Source organism: Osmerus mordax, chromosome 10 (assembly GCF_038355195.1).
Source record: "Osmerus mordax isolate fOsmMor3 chromosome 10, fOsmMor3.pri, whole genome shotgun sequence".
NCBI lineage: Eukaryota > Metazoa > Chordata > Actinopteri > Osmeriformes > Osmeridae > Osmerus > Osmerus mordax.
In genome coordinates this window covers 15,663,585-15,681,778 of record NC_090059.1, presented here as the reverse complement: position 1 = coordinate 15,681,778, position 18,194 = coordinate 15,663,585, and the positions used below count along the sequence as shown (strand labels likewise).

The window sequence follows — 18,194 nt, the reverse complement described above, 5'->3', positions numbered from 1 at the left end:
AGAGATGGGGAGAGAGAGAGAGAGAGATGGGGAGAGATGAAAAGAGAGAGATGGGGAGAGAGAGAGAGAGATGGGGAGAGAGAGAGATGGGGAGAGAGAGATGAAAAGAGAGAGATGGGGAGAGAGAGATGGGGAGAGAGAGATGGAGAGAGAAAGAGCCAAGGGCAAGAAAGGGAAGAGAGGGAGGGAGGACTGGGGGAGGAAGAGGGAGCAGTAGACAGAGAGCTCACTGTTAGCGGACAGACAGAAAGATTTAGTGTTAATGGACAGCGTGGGTAGATCGCCGGACACACTGTGCAGACAAACTTCACAAACAGGGGAGGGAAAGAGAGAGAGCGGATAGAGCGTGAAAGAGAACGATAGATTGACACATCACCGTAGAGCGGTAGAGGAGTGTGATGGTGTTGTGATTGGACTGGGCAGCATGATACCGTGGTTTAGCCAGGAAAAGTGCATCCGAGCCAGCAGGAGGCTGTGAGGACCCGCGCCAAGTGATGGAGCACGAAGGAACCAACAGGCGGCCGCGATTGGTCAGGTACAGTACAGCTTTATAGCATCTTTACTGTACGAAAGTTGTGGTAATACATCTCACGGAGAATTCTGTTAACTGGTGTGCCTGGTGTGTAACTTTGAATTTGTTAAGGTAGTACCACTGTAAAATGACTGTCCTTTTATATGATGTCTTGTCCAGTGATTCATATGGCAAACGTATATATACAGCAAGCAAAATCATTTTCTCATCTTCATTGTAACATCTTTACTCACACAAACAGTAAACAATATTAAAAAAATTACCAGAAAAAGAATGACCTTAAAAAACCTGTTTAGTCTTTGCATGATTAATTATGCAAGTCAATAAGTCAGACAATATCCCACAGTCATCTACCGCTTCATCATCACAAGAATATTTCCTACAGTCCATCTCTATTTGTATCTGATCGTTTCTATTACTTTGGATTTCATCTATGTCTCCAGAGACAGGGCTTGGTGTGTGAGTGATGGTGGGAAGAGCAGTGTGGTAGGAAGCTGAATGGTAGACTCGGTGCTGTGGGACATCTCTGCTGGGGTTCCCTGGTTTTGGAAGATCTACAGTTCTTTGTTGGCCTGATGTGACCCATTGTCTATGGGTGCACTACGAGAGCAAGATTATTATCCTCAGGTTGGCTGAACTCTAACACTGAGGCAGTGTTTGGCCACAACTGAAAATCAGCTCCGAATATTTTTAATGCGTCTCATGGTGAATGACCCTCTTTTCATGAGGATGTGATATGGACTTTTTTTAGGGGGGGGGGGATCAAAGGTTATTGACGGTTGTGGTGACTTTTAGGGAACTGTTTCTGCATGCAAGCGTATTTTTTATGAGTTCCAAGCGTAGATGGACCGAGGTGATTTCGTAGGGGTTATTTATTCAACATGCTCTGTGTCAACCTTTGCATGATGCTACCGGGTCCTCGAGCACCACAAAGCACACTCTGTGCGGGACACAAACGCACCATTTGTCCTCTCCGTCGCTCTTCAGCATTTCAAGTTTCTCTTCCTCAAGCCAATGGCTCCCACTGAATAAGGAGGAGATTTTCCAAATATTTCTCAACACCCACAAAGCCCTCGTTACCTCAAGCCATGAGTCTTCGGCCTAAACCCTGACAATGACCTACTTGTTGTCTTCTCTCACTCTCTCACTCTGTTTGAGGATGGCTGATAGTACAGATTTATAATGTCGCCAGGCTGAACGGCTCCCTCTCCCACGAGTGCTTGTGGTGGCTCGGTATCAAAGGCTACTCGGGAGTTGCCCTCTTCATGTGTGTTGTTGTTGTCGAGTACAGAGCATCTGATTAACAGTAAATGTGTGTGAATGCTGGCTTCTGTTCTGTATCAAGTCAGATACAGTAGCCCGCTGTCCATTCATATTCCAATAATTTGGCAGAGGACATGGTTGCTGGTTGCCATGGAAAAAATCTAGACAGCATTTGTTGGCTAAGCTGAACTATGAAAATACTTATGGTAAAAGACAGCAACATTCTCACAGCCTGCACTGCAATATGACAGAGAAAAAAAAACCTTTAGACTCATCTTCCATCCCTTCACGTTTTTTATTTAGATTTTGTCACTCTCTCCAAATCCCAGCTGGGGTAGTCTGTAGTTTGGGACGCATTCCAGAGGATGTCTCGCATACCATCCCAGCCTGCTGCCAGATTGATTTTCACACACTCCCAGGCCGCTCCCTGTTACCACGGCGATGCAGCTGTCACCTGTCAGTTTCACCACGGGGACCGTCATGGCTCAGAATAGAACTTGGGAGTGTGTTGGGACTGGCTGGGAGCGGGTGTGCGACTACACTACACCAACTCTCCCAATCAACAGAATTTTGGAATATCCTCCAACGTGAAAGTGTGTTGTGACACCAACCGTTGTGTTGTTGTTAGGAAGACTGTTGTCTTTGTTTTGGGGCTGGGATTTGGTCTAAGACTCAGAGATTCAGGTTAGTAAGGATGAGCGAATGAGTTTGTTGTGTTGCTCTGAGGCCTAGTGAGTAGAAACAGTACTCTCTGTGATGACTTTTCATACGGTTTGTACTGCATACTCATTAGACCTACACTAATGCTAAAGTAGGTGTACTGTTACTTGACGTATATTTTAAGGTTGTTCTCAGTCTATGGGTATGAGACTAACAGTTAAAATAGGTCCTGAGGCCTAGTGACCAGGCTGCAGGGCTGTTTATCAAACCATGTTGTTAGTCTGTGCTACAAACACGACAGTAAAGTGACACTGTCACCAGTTGCTCTATATACCTGGATCTCCCTGTGCACAAACCAGAAAAGAAAATTAACGTGGATTCATTCTGAAAAACTGAAGGACAATTTTTCACGTTTTTTCTCTCTCCCTCCTGCCTCCTCCTCCTGTCTCGTCGCTAGCAGGATGGAGGACCATGACAGGGTGAGCCAAGCATCCAGTGTGGTCACCATCTCTTCTTTCCCCGTCAGAAAGGTCAGCCTTGCACCTCCCTCCTAGGCACACAGTCTGCTTTTGTTGTCACTCTGACAGAACCCGGAACCTTTAAACTTGAAAACAAGTCTTGATGTCACGTTTTTGCTCCGCCCCCCAGGACAGCGATGACAAGGTGCAAACGTTTGGGAAGGGATGCAGAGCAGCCAGGAGAGACCCAAACTGTCCCGTCGTCATCAGGGGGTGGCTCAATAAGAAGGTGGGTGTCTGTTTAATTCATGTTTTAATTAGTTAATGAAGGTAAGTATTGGTAATTACATTGTGATTGCTCTACCTCGGTAGCTTTGAATTGGCGCTTTTATGTTATACTGAGACATACAGACCCTTGGTGGATATCACCCTCTGAACAGTTCCTTTTCGCCACTCTTTAGGACAGTTCTGGGCTGAAACTCTGGAAAAGGAGGTGGTTTGTCTTGTCCAACTACTGTCTGTTTTATTATAAAGGTAAATGAGCAGTTAGCAGGAAAGAGGTTCATTCATTTGAAATTCTGTCTCTTTAGAATTTTTGGCCAGCATCATTTCATTACAAATTTGGACGTTTAAGAACACTGAATGAAGCGGCTTTCTTTCAATAAAGATGTTGGTGTTTAATTATCTTCCTTTTCGCATCTCTCATTCAGACAGCAGAGAGGAGTCTGTGCTAGGCAGCATTCCTTTACCCAGCTACAACATTCTTTTCTGCACACCACGAGAATGCAAGAACAGAAAGAACACCTTTAAGGTAAAACACTTTAACTTGACTCTCCATCAGCAATGTGAATGAACAACTGCTTACGATCACACTTTGTAAACAGTAAGTGTCTCAGTGTTTGAGATTGAATGTAGGTAAATGTTTCACCAGGTGGTGCACCAGGGAATGCGCTCCTACTTCTTTAGTGCAGATACTCAGGAAGACATGCTGGGCTGGGTACGAGCCCTCAGCCAATCAGCTTGTATGGAATCCGACGGTTCCATCAATAGGTAGAGCTCTTTAACTTTACCCTCTTTTCCCTGAAACCATTCCAATGATCGTTGATTAAATACACTGCGTATGTATTGCTGTTTTAACGCCTCGTGCCCTTTTCCTCACCTCAGGCGTTGCTCGAGTTATCAGGACTTTACACAGATAGGTGGCAGCAGTGAGTCTGTGGAGCTCCTTCACTCCCCCTCTCTCAGAGATGGTCTCTCCCATAATGCTGGTCACCACCACAGATCCCAGAAGGATCCAAGTCAGCTGACGGGGGGGAGGATGGGGACTCCGCACACGGACCACAGAGGCAGGCGTAGCGGGAGACAAAGGTAGACAGATCCCAGAAGGCGTCTGGAAAAAACACACAAATATCAAATAACGAAAATGCTCACTTAGAGGTGTCCAAGTGGGGTCTTTCGTGACTAAGACATTCTGTTCTGTTTTCCTTTTTGTCCACTCAGCCCTTCACCCAAGACGCCCAGCTCTCCAGAGTTCAGCAGAAAGAGGGCCTATGTTCCAAACCAGGATGAGGACTCTCTCCCCTTCCTCTCAGGTCCTCACACGCCACCCAAGCCTGGGGAATTTATGGGGACAGGTTCCTTGACACCGAGAGGTCATTTGGGGTCGAGACCCCACACACCAGTGGGGAGGGTTGACATACGACCCCAGGGTGACCTTTCGATGATGCCACAGTGCTATGCGCCTGTGTCTCCCAAGCTGGAGTATAAATCCACTCCACAAACACCTGTGACGGAGAGGTGGCAAAACATCAGTCAGGTAAGGACGGGTTTAGTTTTTTCAGCGTCGTGTGAATATCGCAATGAACATGTGAGTTGAGAAATACATTCATTTTGACTCGGTCTTTGAGTTGAATCTTTGAGTTGAATCTTCTCTCTTTTAATTCTTCTCCACAGCCCATACCCACATATTCCTCCCTCCATCATATCCCCACTGGAAGAAGAACTTTGTCCAAGGTACGGTTTGAAAAACAAAGGACGAGCAAAACCGCCTCAAATAATATCAACAGTAACATTTTATGTCACATTTACTCAGCATAATTGTCAGCCCTGGGGTTGTGTAAGTTGTGATTTTGTATTACAAGATACCCATGCTGTATACATAAGCAGCTATATACTTCATATATAATGATATACTATCATTTTCCCAGTTGGATAAATGACAATGTGCATGTTTGCATTTGACCCTGTGTCTCTCTTCAGAGCTACTCCACAGGGGCACACACAGACTTGTTGCCCCCCTTGCCCCCCTCGAAGGGCCCCCATGCTTCTCACCACCCACACCACCACCACCACCATCACCACCGCAGCCATATGTCTGTCTGTCTGCTACCCCAGGCTATGGTACAGGCCTTCATGTGCTACTAGAGATGGCTAAAGATGTCTGTCGATGCGTTGGAATGGGCCTGTATGGTCAATTAGCCCTAATTCTGTTGACTGGATTGTCTGTGATGTCTATGAAACTGTCTTTGTTAAAATGCTACTAACTGCAAAAGAAGTACATACATGTTTTAGCTCAGGGCTATAAGGGAATACAATACAAATATTCTTGATTTGTCATAAATATATTTACATTTAGTCATTTAGTCATTTAAATATATCACATACCATGATAGATAATGTATGTAGTATTATTTGAGTAGTGTCGTACCACAGTTGTTCACAGACAATGCCTTTGCCTGTCAGCCATTTTTGTTACTAGTCTGACAGGTGTTTAAACATTTGCTGCTTCTTGGTAGAGTAGTAGTTTGCCTTTTTATAGCGTGTCTGTCCATATTTCTACATACATACATACATACTGACATTCTGAGCATACTACCATACATACTGCACACACAAAGTTCAATCACTCAACCCCCCTAGATTATAACACATTATCTATTTTGCAGCCTCCCAAACCTGACGTGTTTCAGGAGCGGGAACCTCCACCAGTGTTATCTCTAGAAAGTGACGCAGATGTAAGAGCTCACAGCTTCCTACTCTTGCCCTCTGATGATATTGGTGAATATTGTATATCTGATTTGTTGAACTGAGGTTTCTTTTCCTCTGTCAGGCGGTGCTGACTAGACTCTGTGGGTGTGACAAGCTCCTGCAGTCTCTCTCCATAGAACTGGCTCAGCTGCAAGTGGACAAGGTTGGACACGGCTCAAGTCGTTATTTTCTTTTGGCTGCAGTTCTAAAAAATCAGCCTTGTGGCGTGCAGTGTTTGTGTGTTTGCAGACGAGTGTGTTTCCTCAAAGGTGAACCCAGAAGTCACCGTACCTTCAAAATACAATATATATATGATTTCTTCTTCCAGTTTTCATCTGAAATCTGAAATAATTTTTCAAAATATAAAATTAACGAAAATGGCTGCCAGCGTTGTGTGAACTTGACCCTCACCCTCCATCTCCTCCAGGACAGCGTCCAGTGTGCTCTGGAGATGACCCGGCTACAGCTGGAGGACTGGAGGAGCCAGGGGCTCAGAGGGCAGGAAGGAGCAATGACCCAGAAGGCTTTGCTGCAGGAAGAACTGGTCACCATCCGAGCCAGAATGTGTGATGTCTCATTGGTGTGTAATGCGGAGGAAGCGAACCGAACGGATTCTCTGACGGGAGGGTTTGAGATTTGACTCGAGGGTGTATGACAAAGGGATGGGTGGAAAGTCTGCAGTTAGTAGCATTTTAACAAAGACAGTTCCATAGAGGTCACAGACAATCCAGTTAACAGAATTTGGGCTGATTGACCATACAGGCCGATTCCAACCCATACACAGACATCCTTAGCCATCTCTCGTAGCACATGAAGGCCTGTACCATAGCTGGCGGTAGCAGACAGACAGACAGGAAATCATTAATCATTTTTTTCATATTATGTAAATTGTTTGGGGTCTCATTTTCTTTTTTTTTTTTTTTTTTTTCTTTGTCACAGATGAGCATGAGGAGGACCAGGAAGGATGATTATAATTGTGTTTTGTTTTTGCGCAGGAGATGGAGAGAGTGTGGTGTCAGTATGAGAGGATGGAGAGCGAGCTTGCTGTCTTCCGCTCACACCTCCAGCACCTCTGCAACTTCGGAATGCCACAGGTATAAACCCCAGCTTTCTAGATGACCACTTCCTGTCCTAAGAAACGTGTTGTATCCAGAGCGACTTACAGCAAGTACAGGGACATTCCCCCCGAGGCAAGTAGGGTGAAGTGCCTTGCCCAAGGACACAACGTAATTTGGCACGGCCGGGAATCGAACTGGCAACCTTCAGATTACCAGCCCGACTCCCTCACCGCTCAGTCATCTGACTCCCATAGTCCGTTTATTAGCCACATAGCATGTTCGCAGTGATGGTCGACACTGTGGTCTTTCCTCAGGAACAGTCCCAAGCCCAGAGAGAGTTGTGGATGATGGAGGACATTCTCGCTGGCCTCAAGGTCAACAGAGACCACTTCCGGGTCCTGCTGGGTCTGCAGAGGCACCAGGGTAAACGTGTGGTTCAAGACAACAATATTTACAATCGATTCTGAAGGTTACTGAATTCCAAGCCTGATGCTGTTTAACGCGTTATCCTGAGGACGTGACGGTTCAGACTCATGCTTCTTAGTTCTACACTAGGTTCAACATATGTCCAGAAACCCCAGCTTCTTATCTGCTTCAGGAGAGGAAGAGCTGCCGTCTGTTATCCTGACATCCTCTTGTGTTGTCTGCAGTTCCCAACTCTGTGTTCCTGAAGACGCCCCCTCAACCAGGGTCACCTGGGTCTCCTACAGAGAGGCTGCAGAGCGGACACCGTCTGGTAGGTCATGTACCAACACACACAAACACAGCATCACATGACATACCCTTCTGCTACAGTAACTACTGATGGATTCAGGTTGACTAGTTCTCCTTGATTGTTGCAGGAGGTGGAGCCCGAGCCTCCGGCCCGCCCCCCCTTGCCTCAGGGACTGCAGGGCACCAATGAGAGGAGAGAACAGGAACACATGTGGGCAGAGCCCAAATATGAGGTGAGTTTTCTCTTTTCATTGACATTACATTACATTTACATTTACATTTAGTCATTTAGCAGACACTCTTATCCAGAGCGACTTACAGTAAGTACAGGGACATTCCCCCCGAAGCAAGTAGGGTGAAGTGCCTTGCCCAAGGACACAACGTCAGTTTGCATGACCGGGAATCGAACTGGCAACCTTCGGATTACTAGCCCGACTCCCTCACCTCTCAGCCACATCTTACATATACTTGAGCATGTTCATACACAATTTGTGTGTTTGTGTCTGCGTGTGTGTCTGAATATGTGTTTGTGTGTGTTCCAGCACATCTACAGCGGCCCTGTTGATCCTTTGCATAGAAGAGGACAAAGCCAGCCTGACCTGCATGATGAGAGGACTCACAAAGACATGTCTGGTACTGCTCTTTCTAAACACAATAGGGTGTATAACTTAACGACTAAATTTGTCTAGTGCTCTCTACAATCAAATGAACTGTGGGTAAATTACATTTAGTCATTTAGCAGACACTCTTATCCAGAGTGACTTACAGTAAGTACAGGGACATTCCCCTGAAGCAAGTAGGGTGAAGTGCCTTGCCCAAGGACACAACGTCATTTGGCACGGCCGGGAATCGAACTGGCGACCTTCAGATTACTAGCCCGACTCCCTCACCACTCAGCCACCTGAATCCCTAGATGGGTAGATAACCAGTGCAGTAGCATGTGACCACAACATGCCTTTCTTCTCTCTCTCTCACTCTCTCCTTCTCCCTTTGAATATGTGCAGAATATACAGAATCTCATTCTAGCTCAAGATGGACCACACCAGACAGTGCATTTAAGGTAATATTACTCACATCCAATGTATGATGTATCTGCTCTTCACCACGATGCATGTGAATTGATATCCACAGCGACACACAGTGTGATTTAATTTTTGGCATCTGCAATTACAGCTAAATTTCGATTCTTTGATTCTCCCATCTTCCCTGCAATTAGGGCATGTTGCAATATTCACACCAACCAACAGAGGGAGGCAGAGGCTCTGTGGATTGTCTGCAGTTCCATCCCCCTCTTTCTCCCTCTCTCACACACTCACATACACACACACACATACACACTCACACAAGCGCACACAAGCAGCACCACAGCCTTCATATTGCCTGTATGTGTGACATCGCCTGCTTTCTTCCTGTGACCAAAATGTTTAAACACACAACATGACCATGTCAGTCCATTGTTTGGTTGAATACAACTGTACAAGTTGGCCATATAGAGATACACATTGGCTGAGATATACATATATAAATCATACACAACGTGACAGCGGCGTTCTCAAGCGCTCGCCTGCGTTTTCCTCAGAAGGTGCGGATGAGTGAGGAAGAACAGCTTGAGAGGATGAAGAGGAATCAGGAACGGCTGGCCAATAGGAGGACAGCCCCCCTGCCCAGTCCCCCTGGACACACACAGTGTCTCAGCTCTGAGCCTACAGAAGAGGTAGCTTTTACATTACATTTACATTTACATTTAGTCATTTAGTCATTTAGCAGACGCTCTTATCCAGAGCGACTTACAGTAAGTACAGGGACATTCCCCCGAGGCAAGTAGGGTGAAGTGCCTTGCCCAAGGACACAACGTCAGTTGGCATGACCGGGAATCGAACTGGCAACCTTCGGATTACTAGCCCGACTCCCTCACCGCTCAGCCACCTGACTCCCTTCCGCAGCTTTTGCCCTGTGTACACATTAGGATCTTTACATTGCTGACAATATAGCTGACTCACGTTACAGTAAGAAACGTGCCTTTGTGTGACGAATTCACTCATGTTTTGGATATTTGTCAGGTTCCATTTCCCCTCCGGGTAACGAGAGTGGTCACAGCCGTCCTGCCGTCCACTCTGATTGCCCGACGTGTTTCTGTTGAGGACCCCCCTCCCGAGCTGGTCAACACACTGCCTGAGCAGATTCCCCAGGAGATGCAGCAGAGACTAAGCGACCAGAGCAGGAACTTACTCCATAAGATGCCCAGAAGGCTGCCGCTAGAAACGCACGATGCTAATTCCAGCTGGCCGCAAGCGGAGATGGTCCAGGAAGCGTCGGCCCAGAGGCTGGCCAAGGTCCTCCAGGACCTGGCTTCGGAGAGGCATGAGCAGAACCCACACGGGCCTGGCAGGGCACAGCAGCACGTCCAGAACACAGCAAGGTCTTCCAGAGAAGACCCCGACACGGAGCCTGAGCCGACCCCTCTGAGGGCCCCGCGGGGCCGCGCGAGGGCAGCTTCAGGAGACGGAGCGGGGATGTCAGACTCCAGGGTAAGAGGGGAAGACGAGGAGCATGTCTCGTCCAGAGGGATAGAGCCGGGCGATAGTGAGGAGAAGGTGAGATCATGACGGTTTTTGTGGGGATTTTTTGGGATTTATTGTTCTGTGTGAGCTTCCATCCCGTCCCAACTCGTATCTCAGTCAGTGTGACTGATCAAGTATTACATCAAACCATTTTTGTCCATAGCGGGTAGCTATTATTTTATTTCCCACTATCAATGTTCTGCCCTCAAAGTGTGACAACCTGGTACATACATGCATACTGTATCTTAGCATGGTTATGTTTACACAGGCTGAAGGGCGAACCTCTCTCCTTTTGACCTCTGACCTGGACCCTGACCTTTGTCTGACCCCTGAGCAAAGGGAGGCCAAGCTCAGACGAGTGGAGCGCATCCGAGAGAGAGTCATCAGGAGGTGGGACTTTGTGTGTGTATGTGTGTGTACCACTTGCGCTTATGATGAGTCTCTGCTGCAGCACAGTTGTGTATTACATTTACATTTACATTTAGTCATTTAGCAGACGCTCTTATCCAGAGCGACTTACAGTAAGTACAGGGACATTCCCCCCGAAGCAAGTAGGGTGAAGTGCCTTGCCCAAGGACACAACGTCAGTTTGCATGACCGGGAATCGAACTGGCAACCTTCGGATTACTAGCCCGACTCCCTCACCTCTCAGCCACTTGACTCCCTAATGTATTACTGTAAATAACAGAATATTTCTTTTTCCAATAATAGCAACTGTTTATTAAAAAAAAAAATTCTATGTTCACACATACACCTGTTTAAGGTCGATGAGTATACATGCATTTTCTGCATGCGAAAGCAGCCAGTCAATGCCAGTCGACTCGAACAGCGATTAGCTTTAATCTCAGTGCTCTTTCTCTTTTCTCTCTCTCTCTTCCTCTTTTACCCTGCCTTGCCCTCCTATCTCCCTCCCTCTCTCCCTCTGTCTATCTGTCTCTCAGTGCAGTCAGAGAGAGCGCCGTAGCGCCTTGCAATGGGCCGATGAGGTGGGAGAGGAGGGAGAGACGGGACCTCCACAGTGCCCCCACGAGCCAGACCTCTGACGCGGCAAGGAAGAGGAAGGAGACGTCAGGTACTCATCCTTCCCTCATCACAGTGGACGTACTTAAACTGTCATTCAAGTGTATATGAATACACTTGGTTGTTTCATATTGGGGGTAAACCTTGCCTTGTAACCATTTTAGACTGAGGGGAAAGAGATACAGTCATATTGGGTTGAAGGCTGTTTACTTATACTGTCCACACAAAAATCACCGTCACGGGTTTTTGTTTCAGACTCTGGACGTCATGACAACTGTGGCGGCTGTTGTGATTGTGACAGAGGTGTTCTACACGTGTCAGAAACAGAAGAACCTGGAGCCCAGAGGAGGACATCTCCAGATGAGATGGATCATGGAGACAGGCACGAGGCAGGCTGTAACAGCCATTTGGGGAACAAAACACAGCACAAAGAACAGAGCAGCAGGAAGGGTATCATGAAACGTAAAAAGAAGGCTAGTCCGTCGACCAATCACCACTCATCAAAGCCTGTGTACCAGAGAGACGCAGACCACAGATTCAACATGACGGATGAGGTAGAACAAGAGGGAGATCAAGAGGATGTCTCAGCCAATGAAGGACAAGCTAGTTCTTCATCCGCTAATCTTAGAACTGAGTGGTTCCTCTCGACCGGTCAGTGGCAAGGATTCATGCCACTGCAGAACCATGGCACTGAGCCTCTGTTTGATGAGGGGACGTCGATTGTTGACCCACCTCTGCCATGTTGTGACACCGGAATGGATTCCAATGAAGATTGTTCATCTGTCAGTCAAAGCTTGGAGAAGATAATGGATAACCATTCACTCTTCTATAAGATTGCGTGCGACATCAATCTCTCAGATAACGATATTACAATGACAGACGGAGACTCGAATGTCCAAGCATCCACCAATCAAGAAGAGGTGGCAATGGAGTTGACCAATGAGGTTTTGAGGGCAGAAGAGGTGACCTATAGTGTGGTGAGAGCAACAGAACAGCATGGAGAGAGTCCCGGTTGTCATGGCACCAGTGCAACAAATTGTAATGGGAACATCATAACAGCCAATAAGCAGCCAGAATCCCCATCAACGGACAAGGATACACCACCAACAGTGTCTCCCGAGGAAAAAGGATGTGCTTCAGTCAAACCAGTGCATGAACTGTGCATATATGAGGAGATTCAGGACAACCATGGATTGTTCAAACCAAAGGGAGAGGACGCAAGTCAAGAGAACCAGTTGAAAGTGGAGGAAGAAGACTCTTCTCCTTCTCCTGTAGGATTAGACCCTGTCGTGTCTGAGCAGAACAATGACCATCTGACAGGTGAAACCAGGAACGTGGATATGGAAGGAGATGAACCAGTGAAGGCGATCGCAGACCAGGGCGTTTCTGTCGAAGTGAAGGGGATTGGTAGGGATCTAGACGGTAAGAAAGAGGATGCCAAACTACATGAAGGCCTCAGAAGTAACACTGTTCCAAAATGCAAAACAAATTCAAAATACGAGGGCGGAATGGCGCATCGAAGCGCCTCCTTTGGAACGGGAAGAGTAACAGTGTTACATACCAGTCTGTAGAGGGCACAGAGGTGTGTGGACAGTTTAGAAGAAGGAATTGTCGAGCTGTAAGGGTGAGGTATGTGAGACGTAAACAAGCGGCAGAGGAGCTTGTTTTAAGAGGAAAAAAACAGGATGTAGATGAAGAGACGGGTGGCTTGGGGCTGTATGGTTAATAAAAAGAAATGTCAGTTGTATTAAGAATGATGCAGTAAGTATCTCAAGTTAACTCCAGAGAACCAACACTGAATGTTCTGTTGCATAATGAAATTGACCATGGTATCTGTATGTGCCTATGTTGTAACCACAGTACTGTAATGTATTGAATGCAGTAGACTACAGTACTAGTCTCAAACGTACAGTAGCCTATGTATGTCAAATGTGTAAGGTCAAACATCCATTCCACTCCATTACTTGTTTTAACATCGAACAGTTGTCGGGTAATTCGTTGGTCGCAAATAACCCATTCTCTGACTGAAACTTGTCTTTATTGTGAATGTGCTTTGTATCCCATATGTACTAATTAATAAACATGTGTGCCTGTGTTCTCTTTGTATTACTGATATTCAAAGTTTATGAATATGATGTGTCTGCATCTCATTTATATTTGCTCCCATTTTTATCAATAGCGTTCTCTACTCCCTGAAGATGCTTCCACGACTCCAATATCACACTCTCGACTTAACTCTTCTCTGACCAAGGCTGATGCAAAACTACACGGAGCTTTGAAAAACGCCTTTGTCACTTTAAATCCTTGCCGTGTCTCAGTCGATGACATCATTGTCTGAGAACACATTACATCACCTTTTCCCAGGCACTCTCTCCTAGAAACAGCGCTAGCTTATGTTTATAGGGGCCAACTCAAGCCGATTTAGGTTTACTTTTATTTACCCATTATTACCTGTGTTAATTAGCTAAATTATATTGCATGTCTGTCCTAACGCTTCTCTGAAGGAATAATCAGTGAGATACAAAATAAAACGTCAAAAAGTCAAGACGTTTATGATCACAGAATTCACTTGATTGCTAGGCATACCTGGTAAAAAATGTTATTTCTCATGACTAGATTATGTTTTGGTCAGACATACAATGCAGATAATATTTCACAAAAAAGAACAACACAAAAATAATTGTTCTTCCAAATCTACCAAAACAGACTGATAACTAGACTTAAAAAGGTTGGAGCACAGGCTCTTATATCGTAAGTTAACTGGGTTAACATCAATAGGTTTGTGCCAGAATTTACAGTTTTATCCAATGTGTTACCACCCAAGAAACCCAAGGATGAAATATGAATTGTTACATACCACATGCAAATACATGATATGACATGAGCATATTGGAGACACTAATTAAACAGACAAAATCATGTTTATGGTTGTAAATAAAAATATTACTTGATGGGGTTACATATGTTGGTGGTTATAGTAAAACCTATGTCCATAAGTGTGCACCTGTATTTATCTCATTTACTGTATAATTAATCAGGTCTTTGATTGGCTTGTGTGTGTGTGTGTGTGTGTGCGTGTGTGTGGTTGTTTAAGTGTGCGTTTGTGTGTGTATGGTTGTGTGTGTGTGCGTAAATCACAGAGAGATGCGGAGAATGCTGAGAGAATGTTTCTTTAAGACCCATTACCTTCCAATCCGGCTGAGGGGGGGGTTATGGTGAGGTGGTGTAGCGTCGCTCCCCGCTCCCTTATGCCGTTTACATGTGGAAAGGAAAGAGACAGGGGGGAAACATATATCCGGGTTTTTATAAAGCACTGGGGCACCGAAGCGAAATACGCGGAGATGGACCCAAGAAATATCTAACGGTAGATTAGGACAATATGGGCTCCGCGCGATGACTATGGTAAGGATGGGACTTCCACCGCCCCTTGCAACCCAATTTTTACGGCATGAAACGAGGAAACATTCATGTCTTAATGGTACCGTGCAAATGCGTGCGTAAATGTTGTTAGTTAGTGCATAACCGTGTATTTGTCACGTATGTAGTGTTATCAAGGATAGAGGTGATACAGTGGTTTGCAGGGATGTAATGAAATAACATAAAGGATGCAACGCTCGGTATGTCAATGTATTGACAGGTGCGTTAGCAACACATACCACGATTTATTTAGGGCGCGCGCGCTCGTTCCCGTTTGCATACAGTTAGGTGAGGTGATACCTAGAGAGAGAGAGAGAGACAGAGAGAGATAGAGAGAGATGGGGGGGGGGGGGGAGGTTCTGAAACATTAACATGTACATACGCACAGCCTAGATTATTGAGACCGCACGGCTATCGCCTGTTAAGATTTTCTTTTTTTCTTTCTTTTTTTTCTCACCCTAATCAACTGTCATGTGTCTCGTTCTGCATATCGCGTCTTCTGGGCCATTGAGTTTAACACATTCCTCATTTGCAGTTCTATTTCACATAATGGTAGGCTGATGCAGGCCCACATATAGAAAACGTGTGCATTATTGGATCATAGCTTTCTAATGTGCGTTTCTCCATAGCCTAACAGATTATTGGCTAAGCCATGATATGAGTTAACGTTCGAATTAGCTTCCCTCTCAGATGCTTTCTTGAACGTTTCAGTGATTTTTTTGAAAAGATGGAGAGACCACCGCAACACATCAGCGCGCGGTATATTTGCACTGTTAATAAGAATGTAGCGGAGGGCTGAATGGCTGAAGTGTGGGTATGTGTGTGTGTGTGTGTGTGTTTTATCGAGTGTTCTTTTTCCTCCATGGATTCAGGCCTGGAGGTAGCTTATATTTTAATTTGAATAGTAGCCTAGATCTTATGGACATACTAATGATGCGTGTTTCGTTTCCTGCATTCTGTCTACCCAGCTATCAGATATTGATTCTAATGACGCTTTCGGTGCTTTGAGACATGGTTTTGTGGTGTGCAAAGACAATATTTAATGTTAGCTTCAAACCTCCGCCCTGACGGTCATTACACATATTATAGCCTACCTAATGGCATATTGCTGTTTTGTTGGTAACGTATTAGAGAAATTAACGCTGAACCCGCTCGAACCCCAATTTATTTCATACTCGACAGTAGAGAGCCCGCAGCCACACTCCCCGCCCCAATGTCTGGTGAACGGCTATGTTTGCAGCTTCGCCTCTCTCTCTCTGTTTCTTCCTTTCTCTCGGCGGGTTTGTTTCTGAATTAATACATTGTCGACGCTATTTTCGTTTTTTGCACATTGAGGACCCTGTCCTAATTGTTGTTGTCAACCAGGAGCTAGGCTAGCTTGCTGTATGGGCAGGTAATAACTATGACAGCAATAAGAGGGCTAACGGATGTGGGTTCAGATCACGAGGATGATAGTTGTGGTAGTTACAGACAGTAATCATCTTAATAGTCCCAAATATATTTTCCAGTGTCTAGTATATCACTGTTGTCAAAATGCTGTTGTAGGCTAGGCTAATCAATGCAATGCCTTATAAAATAGTCTATACCGCTTAAATGCAGCCTGAAAGATAAGCATGAAAAGAGCCTCGTTTTGTATGCTCTTTTTATGTAACGGAATAATGTATAGGGTTAATGTATAGGTTTTTCATTCAGCCCTCCACTGACGTAGGCCTACAAATAGCGGGTCTTTATTGGTTTAACCCCTCATGTCGCTCCAGGTTTGTCTGTCGGACTAGACATAGTCAGGTGGCTGAGCGGTTAGGGAGTCGGGCTAGTAATCCGAAGGTTGCCAGTTCGATTCCCGGTCATGCCAACTGACGTTGTGTCCTTGGGCAAGGCACTTCACCCTGCTTGCCTCGGGGGAATGTCCCTGTACTTACTGTAAGTCGCTCTGGATAAGAGCGTCTGCTAAAATGACTAAATGTCTAAATGTAGTCATCTCCACCTGACAGGACTAGTCAGATGAAAACGGTCAGTATTTCACTGTACAGCCAGGCACAAGCACATCAAGTCCATTGCTAAGGATTCTGGTTTAATTCCTGCAAGGGCCATGTGTTGTAATAACTCACTGCACTGTAGGTTTGCATGTACAATATCAGCTTTGGAGAGAGGCAGTTGCAACGTTGGGTATAGGGTTAGGATTTGCCACTATTTTGTGTTTAAAGAGAGGGACTGGGTCCTATCTGAAGGATGGGATTTGGTCCGGACCGTAGTCCGTATAGTTAGGGTTGGGCCTGGGTTCCACAGTAAAAGGATGTCATATTTTTGCTATGCTGAGCAGCTTCTGTGTATCCATGGTGTAGTTTTGCATTCACATTGATTGACAGGCTGGGTTTTCATCAGTGTGTTTGCTGCCGGCACTGATGTGTGACAGAGGACCAGTCTGGCGTTTTACTACCTCAAAGGTGCGGATAAATGGGATGATTCTAGTTAAAACTGACTGATGTCGCGGTGCCTACCTCATCCCTGCATGTGCAATGTATGTGCTTTGTGTTTCTCATTTCACTATCTGCTCCTGTTACCACTTCCTAATCCTCGCCTTTCCACAAAACGGCATATAACTAACAAGTGTGGGGATTGAACACAGATGCCCGTGTTTAGGGTTTGTACTGGACAGGTGCTACAGAAGAGGATGGGGTAGATTGGGAACACATTTGTCCTGGATGGAGACAGTGGAAAGGTTGTGTTCTTGGTTAATAGATGCAGGACAATTGGGTGACCTTTTGGACCTTTCAGCTAAAGAGAAAATGCTCTACTCCATTTCAATACCTTGATAATACCAGACAATAATAAGTAATATAAAATCTATAGTAAAGGTATAATGGACATCAAGACATCTGACCAGTTTGATATATTTGAAACCTTATTACAGTTATAAGAGATTTGTACATAAGACATTCACACACGACTATGGTTGTAAATGTGTCACAGTGTTGTTTGGTATCATTACTGTGTGACAGTGCTACCGTTTTGCCCAACGATTTACATGCTATTCCTTTCTTCTGTGTGAGATAGTGCTATGTCAGTCACGTGGGTCCTGCTCCTTCTCCTCAACACTGACGGTATTCCCCTGTCCTGGGCTTTTGTTTCCTAGCGTTTGCTAGCGCTGGCTTGCTCCTCCCTCTCTCCAACTGTATGTACAGTAGTGTCTACTGGAGTGGATCTAACATCGCTTCGTCTCTCTTTCAGTCAGCGCTCCCGGTGCTGTGACGACCCGACCAGTGGACCCAGATAGGAGGCCTGCCTCCTCTCCCTTCCCTCGGGCCCCTCCCCTTCCTCACCCTCAACCAATCCCAGACAACCACAGGCCAGTTGGCCCCAGATAAATAGTTGCATCTTCCTCTTTGGACAGAAAAGCGCATATTTACTTCCTGTTAGTCATCCAGGTTGATGCACAGTAAGGAAGTGCAGGAAGACATAGTGCACTATTAGCTTTTTGTGGGCT

The 18,194-nt window shown here is 45.7% G+C and overlaps 1 protein-coding gene across 9 annotated transcripts; it reads left to right on the top strand.

Moving 5' to 3' along the window:
• The first annotated feature begins 377 nt into the window (after nucleotides 1-377).
• On the top strand, nucleotides 378-13,388 carry si:ch211-234p6.5 (pleckstrin homology domain-containing family A member 4). 9 transcript variants are annotated; one of them, XM_067245254.1, is made up of 24 exons: nucleotides 378-535; nucleotides 2,913-2,985; nucleotides 3,104-3,202; nucleotides 3,375-3,447; nucleotides 3,624-3,724; nucleotides 3,845-3,963; nucleotides 4,078-4,281; nucleotides 4,414-4,729; nucleotides 4,867-4,926; nucleotides 5,173-5,313; nucleotides 5,859-5,927; nucleotides 6,023-6,103; nucleotides 6,368-6,520; nucleotides 6,936-7,034; nucleotides 7,313-7,421; nucleotides 7,649-7,734; nucleotides 7,841-7,945; nucleotides 8,255-8,345; nucleotides 8,717-8,772; nucleotides 9,292-9,426; nucleotides 9,773-10,306; nucleotides 10,542-10,663; nucleotides 11,220-11,345; nucleotides 11,549-11,637. In XM_067245254.1, exons 1-23 carry the CDS (start codon nucleotides 495-497, stop codon nucleotides 11,314-11,316), a joined length of 2,964 nt encoding a protein of 987 aa, XP_067101355.1. In that variant the 5' UTR covers nucleotides 378-494; the 3' UTR covers nucleotides 11,317-11,345; nucleotides 11,549-11,637. The 9 variants fall into 9 exon arrangements, with proteins under 9 accessions (XP_067101355.1, XP_067101357.1, XP_067101349.1 ...); XM_067245256.1 differs by having other exon boundaries at nucleotides 379-535; nucleotides 9,773-10,240; XM_067245248.1 differs by having other exon boundaries at nucleotides 382-535; nucleotides 2,916-2,985; nucleotides 11,215-11,345; nucleotides 11,549-13,388.
• The last annotated feature ends 4,806 nt before the right edge of the window (nucleotides 13,389-18,194 follow it).